Below are 19,235 nucleotides of genomic sequence, written 5' to 3'. Positions count from 1 at the left end.
AATGGCCAAGAGGGAGTCATGTGGATCCGTCACCGTAAAGATAACATCATCTGCAAAAAGACAAAGTTTATGTTGGGCATCTCCCACCTGCACTCCCCGAATGGCTGAATTACTGCGAATTTTAATTGCTAGGGGCTCCAAAAATATCGCAAAAAGAATGGGCGATAGTGGGCACCCCTGTCTTGTTCCCCGACCCACCGTAAAACTCTCAGAATATCCCCCATTAATTTTGAGGCAGGCTTGAGGATGTTCATACAATTTAAGCAGCCACTCACAGAAAAACGGGCCAAACCCCATTTTACGCAATACCCCAAACAGAAAGGGCCAATGAACCATATCGAACGCTTTTTCTGCATCCATGGAAAGAAGGAGCGCATCCCCCCGGCGACCGTGAACTATCCACATCAGATCTATCAATTTCCGAATATTGTCCCCAGCCATTCTCCCCGGGATAAATCCCGCCTGATCTTGGTGTATGAGGCCCGTGATGTAGTTGTTCATGCGACCAGCAAGTATCTTCGCTAGAATCTTAAGATCCAGATTGATCAGGGAAATGGGACGATATGAGCCGCATACCGTGGGGTCACGCCCTGGCTTGGGGGGAACCGTAATACCCGCTAGGTTAGCTTGAGGTCCCAGAGTGACTCCCTGTCTTAAAGAATTATATACTTTTTGCAGATGTGTGACCAGAAGGGGCCCAAATTGCTTATAAAATTTTGCCGTCAGGCCATCGGGGCCTGGTGATTTCCCCACCTTCAACTCATGGATACTATCTAGTATTTCGGCAGCGGTAATCTCAGCATCAATGGCCTCTTGTGCCTCAGTGGTAAGACATGGTAACTGAAGATCCGCCAGATAGCTATCTACATGTGTTTGAGAGATATTAGCGTTAGGGGCATATAACTGAGCATAGAAATCTAAGAAACACTTCCGGATTTCCGTGTTATTAGTGAGGATAGTGCCCGCGGGGGATTTAATTTTGGCAATATTATTTTGATATTGTATGCGTTTTAATCTAGATGCTAGCTGTTTGCCAGCTTTATTGCCCCCCTCGAAGTAAGTCTGCTTCGCTAGCAGCATGGAGTGGGCAATCTGATTGGTGTCTAAACGAGTGAGATCCTCCCTAGCGCGTGTGAGTTTCAGCCATACCTTCTGGGAGCCACGAAGCTGATGCAGCCGAGACAAATGGCGTATAGTATCCCTCAATCCCTGGGCGGTTTTTGAATCCCTTTTTTTGACAAAAGTACCACGAGAGATCAATAGTCCCCTAAAATAAGCCTTAAATGCGTCCCACACCATGGGCGCAGAAACATCCTCCCCCATATTTAGAGAAAAAAAAACTCTTGATGTCTTCATTGAGGGTGGAGACATAAGCTGTCTCGTTCAATAGGGATTCATTAAGGCGCCAGAACCGTACCCCCGCATCATACCCCTGTAAGGATACCTCGACGACCACTGCGGCATGATTCGTCCACACCACCGGACTTATATCGGAGTGACGTATCTGATGGAAAAGCCCCTTGTCTGCCAAAAAATAATCGATCCTGGAATAGGAGCAGTGAGGTGTGGAGTAGAATGTATAGACTCGAGAAGTGGGATAATGTACCCTCCAGACATCCAATAACTGCCAGGTATCCATGAGAGTATTCAGCTTAGCTCTATGAGTGGGAGAAGAGGAGACACTGCCCTTAGAGGCATCCAGGCACGGCCTCCGCACCACATTGCAGTCTCCACCGAGCAACAAAAATCCCTGGCTATGCTGTAAAAGCAGGGATCCCACCTGATCAAAAAACCTTCCCTGTTCCTTATTAGGTACATAGATATTCATTATGGTATACACCACCCCGTTAATAGAGAGAACTAAAATAAGATAGCGACCCAGAGGATCCCTAATACAACTTAGACATTCAAAGATCACTTGTCTACTAAACAAAATTCCAACCCCTGTATACTTCGCCTTGTTTGAGCTGGCTGCATAATATTGGTGCGGATAGAGGGGAGAGGCCATGAGTGACTCATACCTGGCTCGGAGGTGAGTCTCTTGGACAAGAACAACATCGGTTTTAAGACTGTCCAGTTCCCTATAGAACAGGCGTCTCTTGTAGGGAGTATTAAGCCCCTTAACGTTTAGAGAGGCTATGCGCAAGGTAGTCATTGCATCATAGCTAAAACAGCCGTCACTAAGCTTTGAAATTTACGAGACCCTATCCCCCTCGCCAGCACCGTTGTTTCCCACACAAAAATACCATTGCTATGAACCTCTCATAACCAGTAGTGTAACCAACAAGCATCGGGCCTCCTCCTGTTTCCCCCAGAATCCCCCCCTCCCCAGCCCCCTCCCCTCCCACACAGCAGATCTACAAACTCCGTGCTGTAGATCCAACCTTTTTAGACTCATAGAGGAAGATTATAACTGACTTCACTCCCCCTTCCCTAAAAACATATGAAAAATGCAGTAAATATCTAAAGTTTCCCAACTCTTGAACATATACATATCTCAAAAAAAAACCATTTGAAACAGTGAAACAGTGAGCGCAGGTTTTCATGGGCACTCGGCTCACTTATCCTGAGGTAAAGAATGCAAACAGACCACCAACTGTGTGGGCCCGTATCAGGTCAAGTTGTCCCAGCCACAGACTTGTTAGCGTCAGAGTTCCTTTTCAGCTCTTTGCCACCTGGGATGCTGGCCCTGAGGTAGAGCCTTCCTTGATGGACCCGGTAGCGATGTCACAGGGCAGAACCCCTTTCCTTTCAAAAGCGTAGTCGCCTCTGCCACCGTTTGCAGATGGGAAGTCTGACCCTCCCATGTGAAAGTCAACCCAAACGGGTGGAGCCATCGGTACTTAACATTGGCACCCCGAAGGAATTGGGTAACTTCCCGGAATTCATAGCGGCTCTGTAACGTGGCTTGGGAGAGATCAGCATATATAGAAATCTCCTGGGTTTCCCACACCCATTTCTGTTGTTTCCTTGCCGCCGCAGCTATTTTCTCCTTCTGTGAATAGCTGTGGAAACATACAATTATGTCTCTAGGGACATTTGCCCTCGGAGAGCGCAAGGCTCTATGTGCTCTGTCAATCTTTATGTCCACCTCTACCTGCTGCGCATCCGAATGCTCGCTGTGTAATAGAAAAATACAGAAGCGGGTAATTAACTGCTCACAGTTCTCGCCATCAGAATTCTCTATGAAGCCCCGAAAGCGAAGGTTCCCTCTCCTCGCTCTGTTTTCCAGATCCGCTATTTTGGCCCGTACGGCGACATTTTCACTCTGCAACTCGGTGCAAATATCCTGGAGTTGCTTCGTGGCCTCCGCCTGCTCGTCCATCTTGCCCTCGTGGTCGTCGACCCGCCGGCCCATGGCGTGCAGCTCCTCCTGGAAGTCTTCCATCATCTCGCGAATTTCCTTTTTGTAGCTTTTGAGGTCCTGCCGAATGCTACAAAACCATTCGCGGAACTCTGATCGCGTCGGGGCCACGTCCGATGTTACATTAAATTCATCTGCGCCATCAGAGGGTTCAGAAAGCATGTCGGAAGTCGCGCTCCGGATCGGGGCCTCCGTCTCCTCTCCTCCCGACTTTTGGTAGGAATAGCAGCGAAAATCAACTGATTTTCGTTTCGTCGCCATCCGAGATGCCTGCACTCAAATCTCACCGCCGAGGAAGTACAGACGTGCAATTTGCCACTCGTAAGTTAGCTTTTGATAGGGAAGATATCGGGAGCTCAAAAGTTAGGCAGCCATTTCATCGGCTGACGTCACTTCCTCCTGTGATGCCAATTTCTGAAAGGCGATTCATGAGGATATTGGGGATTTATGGTGTCGAAGGCAGACGAAATATCAAGAAAGGCAAGAATGTATGATTGACCCTGGTCTAGGCCTTTAAGAAAGGTGTCTGAGAGGGAGATTTAGAGGGTTTCAGTATTGAAGAACTTGCGGAAGCCGAATTGGAAAGGGGATAAAAAGTTGAGAGTTTCAAGGTAGTCTGAGAGTTGTGAATTAAAAGAAAATTAGGTCTTACCTTTGTTAATTTTCGTTCCTGTAGTACCAAGGATCAGTCCAGACTGCTGGGTTATGCCTCCGCACCAGCAGGTGGAGACAGAGCAAAACTTGAGGAGCTCCACTATGTATACCAGGGTGCCGCCCACAGCCTGTCAGGATTTCTCTGTTTCCAGCAGGTGGTGCGGGTGCATAGCTCACAGCCTGGTCTTCTGGTTTTTAGTTTGGAAAGCAAGTTTTGAAAGTTAGGGGATAGCTAGGCAGGTTGTTTGGACTAGTCGTCTCCAGCCTCCCTTAATTAAGTTTTAAGTTTAAAAAAAAAAAAAAAAGGGGGCGGGGTTTGTTTTTCAGCTCGGCTGCAGTCTTCAGCACTCCCAGGAGGTGGGCAAGCCCTGAGAGGGCCATCCCTCCTGGTAGAGCGGTCCGCTGGTGCTGGGGGGGGGGGGGGGGGGGTCGAGGATCCCGCTCAACAGCACGTAATCCCAGATCCTGGACACCTGGCTCTCCAATAATCCATGAACTTGCAACTTGACAATGCGCTCCTCTGTAAGAAAAACCTTCTCCAGGTTGTAATTGAAGCTCGCTCCCAGAAATTCCAACACTTGAGTCGGGACGGGATGAATCTTGGACCAATTCACTATCCATCAGAGCAAATGCAAGCGCTGCAGCACAAGATCCACCGCTTGTCTGCAGCGGGCCTCAGACTTTTCCCAAATGAGCCAGTCATGCAGATATGGGTGCACCAGCACCCCCTCCTTCCTGAGGGCTGCTGCCACCACCACCATCACCTTGGTGAAAGCCCATGGAGCCACTGCCAGACCAAACAGTAGAGCACAAAATTGAAAAATATGCCAAGGATCTTGAACCGTAGAAATCTCTAATGGTCGGGCCAAATTCCTGTGTGAGAGTAGGCCTCTGTCAGATCCAGGGATGCCAAGAACTCCCCCTTGCACACTGCTGCAATGACTGAGCAGAGAGTTTCCATACGAAAACGGGGAACCTTAAAAACCATCTTTACTTTCTTCAAATCCACAATTGGGCGAGAAGTCCCTTTCTTCTTTGGAACCACAAAATAAATGCAGTAACGCCCTGTCCCTCATTGCTCCAAGGGAACGGGAACAATGACTCTAAGCATCTGTAAACGGTCAAGGGTCTGTTGTACCACCCGTCTCTCTTCCATGGAGATGCAAGGGGAGACCATGAACAAGTCTCTTAGTGGATGAGCAAACTCTAAAGCTTAGCCTTGCCTTATCATGCTTAAGACCTGCTGGTCCATAGTGATTTTGGCCCACTCCTCATTAAAAAGAGAGTCAACTGACCCCCTATAACTGGGACGGAGGAGTTGACCGGCCTCGCTTCTGCTGATTTGGCTCCAGTGCCTCCAGGGCCAGAGCTATCCCTTTTCAGTTCTCTGCCTCGAAAGGATTGGTTCCAGGACTGCTGCCTCCCCGAAGCTTGCCTCTGAAACCCTGTCAAAGATACCTCATCCCTCAGAACCTAAAGTGACCAGAAGAGGAATTCCTGGCCCCTTTAGGCCTGCCTTCAGGTAACTTGTGAACCTTACTCTCTCCCACATGCTTCACCAGATCCTCCGAATCTTCTCCAAAATGCACTTTCCCTTAAAAGGTAATGCTCCTGAGACTTGGACGAAACATCCGCAGATCAGTTCCTTAACCAAAGCCATTTCCACACTGAGACGGCTGACACCATGGTCCTAGAGGATGTCCTAAGAGGTCATGCAGTGCATCAGTGCCATAGGCTACCACAGCTGTCAGCCGCTGAGACTGCAGCTGCTGCACCCAACGCAGCCCAGCTCGAAGCATGAAACTGCTGTTCACCGCAGCCCGTTTGGCGAGTGCCGCCACTTCAAATGAACCTCGAGCTTCCCATCTCGCAGAACCAGCCACCTGAATAGGCATTTTTTTTTTTTTTTTTACACAGCCGACACCGAGGCATCCACCTTTGGGACTCGTAGTTCCAGCGTGTCCTTGGGTAAAGGATCTAGTTTGTTCATCTCCCGGCCAACCTTCAAGCCTGTCTCCGGAGTATCCACTCTCTGACCACCAACGTCTTGATGGACTCTTCCTCTGGAAGCTTTATTCCTAATTCTGCGAGAACATAGATCAGGCACGCCTCCTTAGGATCATCCCTGTCCACAGGAGGGCCTTCTCCATGCCCCTCCAGGAAACCTGTCCCCCCCCCCAGGGAGGATCCACTTATGGAGGACCCGATCCTGCCGGTACCCCGACCTCAAAGCCCTCCGAAAGATCATCTACTGTGGAGTTTCTGCGAGGGCCCCCTAAAAGCTCGCCAAACCCTGGTAGCCTCCAGAGCCTTTAAAGACCCTGGATCTCTTTTTGACATGTGATCCAGAGGCAGCCTCAGGCCTGGGGCCTCTGCCGCCCCTCAGCTCTACCAACCAAAATACGCCTTGTGCAATAAACCTACAAAATCGGCTGAAAGAGAGGAAGAACCATTTGAATCCTCCTCCCAGGAGGGCACCTTCCATCCCACCTGATCCCCTTGGACCTCCACAGGGTCGGGACTGACTGGGGACAGCAGCGGAGGGAAATTCCCCTACCCCCACCCCCACCCCACCCCCGCGGTCTCAGTAGCAGCTGCGAATGAGGCCAAGATGGATGCAGTTGCTGCGCTGCCCCAGGAACAGATCAGATGCTTCTCGCGGCGCAGGCAGGAGCCTGAGAGACCCGCGTTGCTGAATGGGGACACACACACACACACACACACACACACACACACACCCACACACCCCAACCGCCCTCTCCCTCCGAGGCGCAGCAGGAGCAGAGCTCGCTTCTGAAAGCCGCTCGCCCGACTCCCCACGCGCTGCACAATTACTGCCGCTTCGTTCTCTGACCGCGGGAAAACCATCACCTGAGGGAAAAATCGTACAAGAGCCTGCGAAGCTGAGCCCTGACTTGTGTCAGCCCCGTTCACCTTTCACACTCTTCCCTTTTGGTTTTTTTTTTAATTCGGTTTTTTTTTGTTTTTTTTTAACTTTTACAATCAACATATTAAACAAGCATCGCTTCCCCAATATTGAACAAAGGCCGCAGGCTCTGTAGTCCTTTCTGGAGGAGAGGGTACTGGTCCCACCAACTTTCAACCTCCGGCGACTGAGGACCGAAAAGTCCAGACTGCAGGTTTCGCACACCCGCCATCTGTCGGAGACGGAGAAATACTGAGGGACTGCAGGAGGCTCACCGGGTTATATGGCAGCGTCAGTAAAACTGTCTCCATCTGCTCGAGGGGAAGCAAAACCCAGGAGTCCGGACTGATCTGTGTATGTACAGGGAACCTTCCCGAACGAGTTATAGCCTAGGATGGCCACACGAGAGACTCAGTGCTGTTGTGGAGACTCAGGTCTCCACAACAGCAACAATGTCCACCTCTACCATTAGGGCCTGCAGGGCTGGGATTTTAGTGCTCATAGCCTTCCAGCTGCTCTTCTTTGTCACTTTTTTTTAATTGATTGATTTTATTACTTTCTCTTTTCACTTCCTGTACTAATTGGGGGGGTGACACGCCACAGTTTAAAATACCTGCTAATGTATGACCTGGATTTTTCACTTAGCATCCACTTTCCTACCATTGACAAGTGTAGACCATTCCTTACCACAGAAGCTTGTATTGCTCCATACACGGCCCCAGCCTCCAATGTATCCAAAACCACTTTCCTCGCAGCAGGTTTTCAGCCAGACATTGAAAGTATCTATATGGCATAACCTTTCCTGTCCCCTTTCAGGAACTGCTAGTACTTCTGAAAAAGCAACAGTCTGTGATATGTATCTAATCTTCTCCCCTAGATTTGGGAAATCTTCGGTCTCTTATAAATATATTAAAAAGAAATTGGTCCCAGAACAGATCCCTGAGGCACCTATTCACCTTTCTCCATTAGAAAAATTTACCATTTAGCTTCCGTCATCACCTCTGCAAACGGTGTGCGCAAATGAAGATTCAGTGACCTGGTCAAGATCACCCAGCAAGCAGTGAGCTAGGGCAGTGGTCCCCAACCTTTTTTGCACCAGGGACCGGCTTCAAGCAAGACCATTTTTCCATGGCCCGGCAGGGCGGGGGTGGATTTTAGTGCATACTTATCATTTAATTATGACATTTATAATGCGAATGTGACTCAACTCACTATAGGCTCAGAATGAGCTGGAGCATTGGGCTTGTTTTCCTGCATCTAAGGGTGATGGAAGACAGTGACACCCGAAGTGTGTTCCTTATGTCCAGTCTACTCCGTAATCTTGTGTCTGAGCGAGAGTTGGCCCTTTCTTTCATGCGTATATATGTGAGGTGGAGGGAGCTCTCACCCACCCATGAAAGGCATGGCGGCTCTCTACCTTTAATTCTGGTTTTGTGGCTCTGAACGTGTGAAAGGGCATTACCCTGTACAACTCGCCATACAAAAAAAGATATTCTGGTTCTGGTGAGATCTCAGTAAAAGCAAAACAAACTCCCTTTACTACCAGGCACAATAGCCTTCCTTATGAAAAGACAGCAATTTACCACTAATGCATGTCCTATTGAGAAAACATAAAAAATAAGATCGATACAAATGCCTCCATGCTAGTAAAATACCTCTCCTCGGTCACACACCCAGAATTGACCTTCACCAAGTACAGAAAGACCACAAATTATAAATATGGAGACAGAAACTGGAATGGAAAAACAAAAAGGCCACTCTGCATGCAGTGCATGCAGTGCGAACCTGGAGAAATGGAAAGAGAAATATAGCAGGAAAACAAGGATTCTGAGGGAGCTCAGAGATGTGCTGGCGGGTCCGCTATGTGACCTGTTCAATAGATCCCTAGAAACGGGAGTGGTGCCGAGTGATTGGAGAAGAGCGGTGGTGGTCCCGCTTCACAAGAGTGGGAACAGAGAAGAGGCTGGTAACTACAGACCGGTTAGCCTCACTTCGGTGGTGGGAAAAGTAATGGAGTCACTGTTGAAAGAGAGAATAGTGAAATATCTACAGTCCGGAGAATTGATGGACCAGAGGCAGCATGGATTCACCAGGGGAAGATCCTGTCAGACAAATCTGATTGACTTTTTCGACTGGGTAACCAAGGAATTGGATCAAGGAAGAGCGCTAGATGTCATCTACTTGGATTTCAGCAAAGCTTTTGATACGGTTCCGCACAGGAGACTGGTGAATAAAACAAAAAGCTTGGGAGTGAGTGCCGAAGTGGTGACCTGGATTGCAAACTGGTTGACGGACAGAAGACAATGCGTGATGGTAAATGGAACTTTCTCTGAAGAGAGAGCGGTTTTAAGTGGTGTACCGCAAGGATCGGTGTTGGGACCGGTCCTGTTCAATATCTTTGTGAGCGACATTGCGGACGGGATAGAAGGTAAGGTTTGTCTTTTTGCGGACGACACTAAGATCTGCAACAGAGTGGACACGCCGGAAGGAGTGGAGAGAATGAGACGGGATTTAAGGAAGCTGGAAGAGTGGTCGAAGATATGGCAGCTGAAATTCAATGCCAAGAAGTGCAAAGTCATGCATTTGGGGAGTGGAAATCCGAATGAACTGTATTCGATGGGGGGGGAAAGGCTGATGTGCACGGAGCAGGAGAGAGACCTTGGGGTGATAGTGTCTAATGATATGAAGTCGGCGAAACAATGCGACAAGGCGATTGCAAAAGCCAGAAGAATGCTGGGATGCATAGAGAGAGGAATATCGAGTAAGAAAAGGGAAGTGATAATCCCCTTGTACAGGTCCTTGGTGAGGCCTCACCTGGAGTACTGTGTTCAGTTCTGGAGACCGTATCTACAAAGAGACAAGGACAAGTTGGAGGCGGTACAGAGAAGGGCGACCAGGAAGGTGGAGGGTCTTCATCGGTTGACATACGAGGAGAGATTGAAGAATCTAAATATGTACACCCTGGAGGAAAGGAGGAGCAGGGGTGATATGATTCAAACTTTCAGATACTTGAAAAACTTTAACGATCCAAAGACAATGACAAACCTTTTCCAACAGAAAAAAATCAGCAGAACCAGAGGTCACGAGCTGAGGCTCCAAGGAGGAAGACTAAGAACCAATGTCAGGAAGAATTTCTTCACGGAGAGAGTGGTGGATGCCTGGAATGCCCTTCCAGAGGAAGTGGTGAAGTCCAAAACTGTGAAGCACTTCAAAGGGGCATGGGATAAATATTGTGGATCCATCAGGTCCAGAGGACGCATATAAAGAGCAGGTAGTAAAATACTGCACGGAGCGGCAGTAGCCACAGAGGCATTCACGGAGCGGGATGCCAGTGGCCAGTGGTAGGTGTCCACCTTCATGGAGCGGAAGGATGTAGGGCTGTCATCTCCCAATTAAATAAAAAAACAAAAACAAAAAACAAAACAGGGATGGGATCCATCAGGTGTAGAGGACACATATAAAGAGCAGGTAGTAAAATACTGCACGGAGCGGCAGTAGCCACAGAGGCATTCACGGAGCGGGATGCCAGTGGCCAGTGGTAGGTGTCCATATAAAGAGCAGGTAGTAAAATACTGCACAGAGCGGCAGTAGCCACAGAGGCATTCACGGAGCGGGATGCCAGTGGCCAGTGGTAGGTGTCCACCTTCACGGAGCGGAAGGATGGAGGGCTGTCATCTCCCAATTAAATAAATAATAAAAAAACCCAGGGATGGGATCCATCAGTTCTAGAGGACGCATATAAAGAGCAGGTAGTAAAATACTGCACGGAGCGGCAGTAGCCACAGAGGCATTCACGGAGCGGGATGCCAGTGGCCGGTGGTAGGTGTCCACCTTCACAGAGTAGAAGGATGAAGGGCATCCATCTCCCAATTAAAAAAAAAGAAAAGAAAAAAAGAAAAAAAAAACAGGGATGGGTTCATGGGCTTATAGGTATTACCAATTATTAGGCTTTTCAATATTTGATGATAGTTAATGTGACTTTCAAGGCATTCTTCACTTTCGGTGCATGTCCGGCATGACTCCTTGCTTCAATGACAGGGGAAAAGAAAAACTGATACTTCACACATTTCCAGCATTGCCCTCTGCTTCATGGCAGAGAGCTATGCTGCCGCTTACCCAACTAATCAAACTTAATATTTCACTTGGAAGCAGCTCCAGCACTGCTCTCTACATTAATGGTGGGGGTGAAAAGGGAATTAGAACATAAGGTTACTAAGAGCCAAGAGAAACAGTTAAGTATGAGAACAAATGTGTGAAGCTTGCTGGGCAGACTGGATGGACCGGTTGGTCTTCTTCTGCCGTCATTTCTATGTTTCTATGTTTCTATGTAACAGTCCCAGGATCTGCAATAATGCACAGAAACTAACCCGCACAGAGTTACACCTGCATTATGGAACACACTCAACAGTAACAACCCAACTATTAAACCAGGCCCTAAACACTAATACATTTCCTATTGGGAAAACAGAATAAGCCAAGCTGCTACAGAGCCCCACACAGAAATAATTGTAAAGCTATACTAAAAATGTTACAAAACAGCTGATGAACAGAATAACATTCAACAATTAAAAACTCATAAAAATTATTAAAACATGTCCAAATATCAATAAAATATTTCAAAACAGCAGACACATAATACTCAATAATTAAAATGGCAGCCAATCAAGAAAAATAACCTTAAAAAGCCACCTCTACTTACCCTCTCCAGCAACTCTCCTACTCCTTTCCCTTCCAGGCCAACAGCACTCACCAGAAGCAGCAAGGGCTGCTGACGCACTGTCCTCACAGTCCTCTTCCTTAGCGCCCACAACCAGTCACTCACACACACACACACACACCTCCAATTAGACCCCACGACCAGTCTCGGTCTCTCTCATACCAGTCATCTTCCTGACCAGTCTCTCTCTCAATCACACTCATGGTCTCTTATATACAAGCTCTCGAACACACAAATGCTCTCGCACCCATTCACACCAGCTCTCAGCCAGGCACTCATACGCACCAGCTCTCAGCCAGGCACTCATACGCACCAGCTCTCAGCCAGGCACTCATTCACACCCACAGACGCACCAGCTCTCACCAAAATCTTCTTCCTTCACCGCAGGGATGGGCTCCAGTTTCGCCGCGGCTTTACTCCGGCGGGCCTTCTTTTTTCGCCACCACGGGAATGGGCTCTCGTGGTGGCCTCGGTCGGGGTCCGGTTTCCTCCTCACCGCCACGGGCTGTGGCGGCCTTGCTTAGTCGGGTTTCCTCTTCGCCGCCATGGGAATGGGCTCCCATGGCAGCTTTGCTTCGTCAGGGGTCGTGCTTCCTCTTCACCGCGCGGCCTTGCTTCGGAGTTCAAAAACTTCTATTCCTCCCACCCCACCCCCGGGCATTCAGATGCCTGCCTCACCGGCCAATCAAAGGCTTCCTCCCTTCTTCCAACTCCCACTGGTAGGGAGGAGGCTTCCAATTGGCCTGCGCAGGGGCAGGCAGAATGAAGGAGGCTTCCCACTGGGCAATGGGGGTAGGAAAAAGGCAAAAGGAAAGTAGAATGGGGTAGTGGGACACCGGGAGACGCAACACACCTGCCGGTGTTTGGCGACACACCGGTGGAGAAGCGCTGTCCTACAGGGTTGTGTTAGGCACAGCGACTCCGCAGGCATGGGGCCGCTGTGAACACCAACCACGTGATCGGGCTGACCGGCCCACCGGGGCATGCCCGAAGCCCCGATAGGCCAATCCGCCCCTGGTCTGCGGCGGCGCTGCATACCGGCAAAATCAAAAATCCCAACGGCCCAGTCCTGGTCCACGGACCAGTGGTTGGGGACCCCTGAGCTAGAGTGTCAAAGCAGGCAGAGCTGAGCTCCTATCCCTAAACCACAGTCCCAAGCCAGTAACACAGAACAATTGCCAGAAACTCAAAACTACATCTTCAGCTGGTCAAGGCTCAGTTGAAACCCCCTCCCCCCCGTAAAAATCAGTTCCATACAAAAACTCCATGCTGCCCCAGTTCAGCACTGAGAGCAGGACACCCCAGAAAACAACAAAACTACTTTTCAATAATAATAGATCAGGGAAAGGATGTCTTACCTGTGTGCCTGGAGAATGTAACCTCACTGTCATCCAAGGCATCCATGCCCTCCTCCACGCCCTCATCTTCTGTCTCCCAGTCCTCATTCTCAGCACCTTCCCCTCCATCACCAAAATCCACATCTTCCATTTCATTTGCCAACTCATCTACACAGCAGAGAGAGATGAGAACAGGGGCCAGGCCAACAAACGACAAATCAAAAGCCAGGCAACAAGATTTGGGGTGTGTGCAGTGGATCAACGAAACACTAAGAGGAAAAAATACAGTGGGACTACCAGGCCTGGCTGTGAGGAAAGTTACCAGGTCCAGAGAATTCCTATATCATCTGAATGCAATTTACCTTGTACTACCAGTGAAGAGTCATACACTAAATACAAGCAAATAAATAAGGTGGACGGGGTGTGGAGGAGAGAAGGGATAGCTACCTGGCCCAGGCTGCACGGGGAAGAGTGACCAGACCCAGGGTACATGGAGGGAGAAAAAGAGTGACCAGGCCAGGGGAGGGGAATAAAGAGAGCGAGCAGGCCCAGGTGCACAGGGGGAGGGGGGAGACAGTGACCAGGCCCAAGGAGCACCAGAAGAAGGGTGGGAGTGTGACCATCACGGAGCGGGTGGAGTGACCAGGCCCAGGATGCACCAGGAGAGGGGAGAGACAGTGACTAGGCCCAAGATGCACCAGAAGGAGGGTTGGGAGCCTGACCGTCACGGAGCAGGTGAAATGACCAGGCCCAGGATGCACCAGGACAGGGGGGAGACAGTGACCAGGCCCAGGATGCACCAGGACAGGGGGGAGACAGTGACCAGGCCCAGGATGCACCAGGACAGGGGGGAGACAGTGACCAGGCCCAGGATGCACAGGGGGGAAGACAGTGACCAGGCCCAGGATGCACAGGGGGGGGAAGACAGTGACCTGGCCCAGTGACCAGGCCCAGGATGCACAGGGACAGGGGGGAAGCCAGTGACCAGGCCCAGGATGCACAGGGACAGGGGGGGAAGCCAGTGACCAGGCCCAGGATGCACAGGGACAGGGGGGGAAGCCAGTGACCAGGCCCAGGATGCACAGGGACAGGGGGAAAGCCAGTGACCAGGCCCAGGATGCACAGGGACAGGGGGGGAAGCCAGTGACCAGGCCCAGGATGCACAGGGACAGGGGGGGAAGACAGTGACCAGGCCCTGGATGCACAGGGACAGGGGGGAAGCCAGTGACCAGGCCCAGGATGCACAGGGGACAGGGGGGAAGACAGTGACCAGGCCCAGGATGCACAGGGACAGGGGGGGAAGACAGTGACCAGGCCCTGGATGCACAGGGACAGGGGGGAAGCCAGTGACCAGGCCCAGGATGCACAGGGACAGGGGGGAAGACAGTGACCAGGCCCTGGATGCACAGGGACAGGGGGGGAAGACAGTGACCAGGCCCAGGATGCACAGGGACAGGGGGGAAGACAGTGACCAGGCCCAGGATGCACAGGGACAGGGGGGGAAGACAGTGACCAGGCCCTGGATGCACAGGGACAGGGGGGGAAGACAGTGACCAGGCCCTGGATGCACAGGGACAGGGGGGAAGACAGTGACCAGGCCCTGGATGCACAGGGACAGGGGGGGAAGACAGTGACCAGGCCCAGGATGCACAGGGACAGGGGGGAAGCCAGTGACCAGGCCCAGGATGCACAGGGACAGGGGGGAAGCCAGTGACCAGGCCCAGGATGCACAGGGACAGGGGGGAAGACAGTGACCAGGCCCTGGATGCACAGGGACAGGGGGGAAGACAGTGACCAGGCCCAGGATGCACAGGGACAGGGGGGAAGACAGTGACCAGGCCCTGGATGCACAGGGACAGGGGGGAAGACAGTGACCAGGCCCAGGATGCACAGGGACAGGGGGGAAGACAGTGACCAGGCCAGGATGCACAGGGACAGGGGGGAAGACAGTGACCAGGCCCAGGATGCACAGGGACAGGGGGGAAGACAGTGACCAGGCCCAGGATGCACAGGGACAGGGGGGAAGACAGTGACCAGGCCCAGGATGCACAGGGACAGGGGGGAAGCCAGTGACCAGGCCCAGGATGCACAGGGACAGGGGGAAGACAGTGACCAGGCCCAGGATGCACAGGGGGGGGAAGACAGTGACCTGGCCCAGTGACCAGGCCCAGGATGCACAGGGACAGGGGGGAAGCCAGTGACCAGGCCCAGGATGCACAGGGACAGGGGGAAGACAGTGACCAGGCCCAGGATGCACAGGGACAGGGGGGAAGACAGTGACCAGGCCCAGGATGCACAGGGACAGGGGGGAAGACAGTGACCAGGCCCAGGATGCACAGGGACAGGGGGGAAGACAGTGACCAGGCCCAGGATGCACAGGGACAGGGGGGAAGACAGTGACCAGGCCCAGGATGCACAGGGACAGGGGGGAAGCCAGTGACCAGGCCCAGGATGCACAGGGACAGGGGGAAGACAGTGACCAGGCCCAGGATGCACAGGGACAGGGGGGAGACAGTGACCAGGCCCAGGATGCACAGGGACAGGGGGGAAGACAGTGACCAGGCCCAGGACGCACAGGGACAGGGGGGAAGCCAGTGACCAGGCCCAGGATGCACAGGGACAGGGGGAAGACAGTGACCAGGCCCAGGATGCACAGGGACAGGGGGGAGACAGTGACCAGGCCCAGGATGCACAGGGACAGGGGGGAAGACAGTGACCAGGCCCAGGATGCACAGGGACAGGGGGGGAAGCCAGTGACCAGGCCCAGGATGCACAGGGACAGGGGGGAAGACAGTGACCAGGCCCAGGATGCACAGGGACAGGGGGAAGACAGTGACCAGGCCCAGGATGCACAGGGACAGGGGGGAAGCCAGTGACCAGGCCCAGGATGCACAGGGACAGGGGGGAAGCCAGTGACCAGGCCCTGGATGCACAGGGACAGGGGGGAAGACAGTGACCAGGCCCAGGATGCACAGGGACAGGGGGGAAGCCAGTGACCAGGCCCAGGATGCACCGGGACAGGGGGGAAGACAGTGACTAGGCCCAGGATGCACCGGGAGACGGGGGGAAGACAGTGACCAGGCCCATGATGCACCGGGAGAGTGGCCAAGCCCAGGGAGTGCAGGGGAGAAAGTGGCCAGGCCCGGGATGCACCGGGAGAGGGGAGGAGGAATACAGTGACCAGGTCCAAAATGACTGGGGGGTGGGTCGCCTGGCCTAGGGTGCACCTGCGGGGGTGAGGGTCACTTTCTTTCCGTACCTGCGTCGGGCTCTGTGTCGCTCAGCTCCAGCACCTCGATGATCTCCTCATCCTCGTGCAGCTGCAGCTCAGCGGCGGGGTCCTGGGGGTCGGGGTTCGCCATGCCCGCAGGGCTCCGTGCGGGGCAGACACTGTCCCCGCTCTACCGATACTCACATGGGCAGGACCAGGTACAACCTAACTAGCGCTGCTGGTGGGGGCGGGCTCTATCGGGCCAACAACAGCAGTCTGCTCCAATAGAAAGCCAGATAGTCCTCAGAGAACCAATCACAGTGTGACAAAGGCAGGTCACAATGAGCAAACCTTTCTGTGCCTTTTAACGTATACGCACGGAGCCTGAAAAACAACAGGACGTCCACGTCGTGTGATGGGAACTGTAGTTTTTCTGCCCGAAGTTTGGGGGGGGGGGGGCGGTCTTGTCTTGCCAGCTGTGCTTATGTGCAAACATTTGTCTACCCCTCAGTGCAGAATCTCACTTCAGTGGGGTTAGAAATAATAATAATAACATAACAACCGTGAAAAGAGAACCAATTCTTATTGTGTTTTGTCAAATTCGGATAACTTCCTTGGCCTGACAATCTTACTTTGTTTTAACACCCCTCCCCGACACACAATGTAATGCATTGATTTGCGATGTGCCAGTGCTAAGAAGTTGCCTTTTTCTCGTTTGACCCAGCAATTTCCAGCTCTCTCAGAAGCAGGGCTGGGTTCTGGCTCCATAAGCAGACGAATTCTACCCCTGCCAAGCCCCAACATTGCAGTTGTAACCAGGGCCGGCGGAACCACTAGGCGAGCTAAGCCTGTGCCTAGGGCGCCGAGACTTAGGGGGCGCCGCGGCAGGCAGCCAGCTCCCGACTCGCCCTGCCGCCCCGCCAGTGTCACCCTCCCGACGCCCCCCTAGTGGTCCAGCGGAGGTCCCGGGAGCGGCCTCCGCTGCCACTAAGCAAAATGGCGCCGGTGACCTTTAGCCCCTACCATGTGACAGGGGCTGAAGGCCACCGGCGTCATTTTGCTTAGTGGCAGCGGAGGCCCCGGGAGCGGCAGATCGCTCCCGGGGCCCTCCGCTGGAACACCAGGGGGGGCGTCGGGAGGTTGGCACTGGGGGGGAGGCAGGGAGAGTCGGGGGCTGGCTGCCTGCCGCGGCGCCCCTTAAGTCTCGGCGGCTGGTCTCCGGCTGCACCGATCTTCCTTTCTTCGGCCACGTGATTAGCTAGACCGGCTGCGCCGGTGTGTGTGTGTGTATGTGATGTGATGTATATGTAAGAAAGGAATGGAGCTTCTGTGTGTGTGTGTATGTGATGTGTATGTATATGTAAGAAAGGAATGGAGCTTCTGTGTGTGTGTGTATGTGATGTGTATGTGAGAAAGGAATCTGCCAGTTTAAAAAAATGAAGGGTGATAATGCATATACCTCAACTTTTGTGCTGATTTTGTTGAAAAGTTGGATGAAAGATGAAATTACTAAATTTTAAGAATCTCTCTGCTGGAAAATAACATTTAACAAAGTGGGTAGAGACAAATACTAAAGTGGGTAGAGACAAATACTAAAATAAAAAAAAAATTAAAGTATTTAAAATGTTCATCTCAGCAAAATTACAAATTAAAGATACTGATGCCAGGTGGGTTGGTTTTTTTTTAAGCATAATTTAAGCATGAAGACTAGAATAGTTCCAATCTGAAACAGTTTTGCTTTTTTTTTTTTTAAGCCTTTAGAAAATGTATATTTTTAAATGACTAAGACTGGAGTCTTCCATTTAAAAGGGAAGCTGACTAAGGATGTCTTTCTGTTCCATATCTCCCACATGAATAATCATACGACTGATAGTTTGAAGAAACACACTTGCTTTATTGCCTGAAAGCATAAAACAAGAGAAGGTGTAGGTGGCTGTCCCTTGGGAGGACAGAATCTGAAGGAAGGGTGTCATTTCACCTTCTGATAAGAATGTGGTTTTCTTATTTAATGGTTGGGAGCATCACTTTCACTTTTAGTAAAAGTGAAAAATGCTGTAAGTCTGAAAGCAAGGTGCTTCTGTGAGAGTGTAATATGTATATAAGACAGGGAGGGTGCTTCTGTATGTGTGTGGTGTATATGTGAGTCAGGGAGGGTGCTTGTGTGTGTCAGCGTGTGTGTGCGAGAGAGATGGAGCATGTTTTTGGCTGGCTTGTGGCTGTGAGAGAGGGCATGTGTGTGATTGAGCCTGTTTGTAAGTGAGATAGAACGTGTGTGATTGAGAGCTTGTGTGTAAGTGAAATAGAGAGAGCATGTGTGTGATTGAAAGCCTGTGTGTTAGTAAGAGAGAGCGAGAGCATTGTGTGATTTAGAGAGACTAGCCAGAGAGGTGACTGGTATGTGTGTGTGTGTGTGAGAGAGAGAGACTGGTTGGGGAGATGAGTGATGTGTGAGAGACAGAAACTGGTCCTGAGGGTGTGACTTGTGTATGTGTGTGTGTGTGTGTGTGTGTGTGTGAGAGAGAGAGAGAAGAGACTGGTTGTGGTCCCTAAGGAAGAGGACTGTGAGGACAGCTTCAGCAGCTACTGCTGCTTCTGGTATGGCCTGCAAGGGAAAGGAGTTGGAGAACTGCTGGAGAGGGTAAGTAAAGGTGGCTTTTTAAGTTCATTTTTCTTGATTGACTACCATTTTAATTATTGGGTAGTATGTGATGTGTCTGCTGTTTGAAATATTTTATTGGTGTTTGGTAAAGCTTTCAAAATTTGCATTAATCTTTAATTATTGGATATTCTATTCATCAGCTGTTTTGAAATTATCTTATTTGTATGGTTTTATAATTATGATTAATGATTTATATATATTTATATTATTGATTTGTTTCACAAGGAATGGTGAAATTTTTGTTTTTCCATTGTTACACTGTATAGAGTCTGGCGCGATGCGTTTTAGAGTTCAGTTTTTGTCTGCACATTTCTGTTTATACTTTATGTGGCTTTATTCTGTATTTGATGAGAGGTCTGTCTCTGCT

General features: G+C 51.0%; 1 protein-coding gene across 1 annotated transcript in view; it reads right to left on the bottom strand.

Annotated features, from left to right (window-relative positions):
• AAMP (angio associated migratory cell protein) overlaps positions 1-17,094 on the bottom strand; it is a 49,318-nt gene extending 32,224 nt beyond the window's left edge. The window contains exons 1-2 of the mRNA XM_029605091.1: positions 16,258-17,094; positions 13,020-13,166 (exon numbers count right to left, since the gene is read on the bottom strand). Of these exons, the coding sequence (XP_029460951.1) occupies positions 13,020-13,166; positions 16,258-16,360 (250 nt within the window). The 5' untranslated portion in view covers positions 16,361-17,094. The remainder of the gene's footprint in view (positions 1-13,019; positions 13,167-16,257) is intronic.
• Between the last annotated feature and the right edge of the window lie 2,141 nt (positions 17,095-19,235).

Source organism: Rhinatrema bivittatum, chromosome 6 (genome assembly GCF_901001135.1).
Source record: "Rhinatrema bivittatum chromosome 6, aRhiBiv1.1, whole genome shotgun sequence".
NCBI lineage: Eukaryota > Metazoa > Chordata > Amphibia > Gymnophiona > Rhinatrematidae > Rhinatrema > Rhinatrema bivittatum.
Note: the sequence above shows the minus strand (reverse complement) of the source record. Positions and strands in the feature narration are given on the sequence as shown.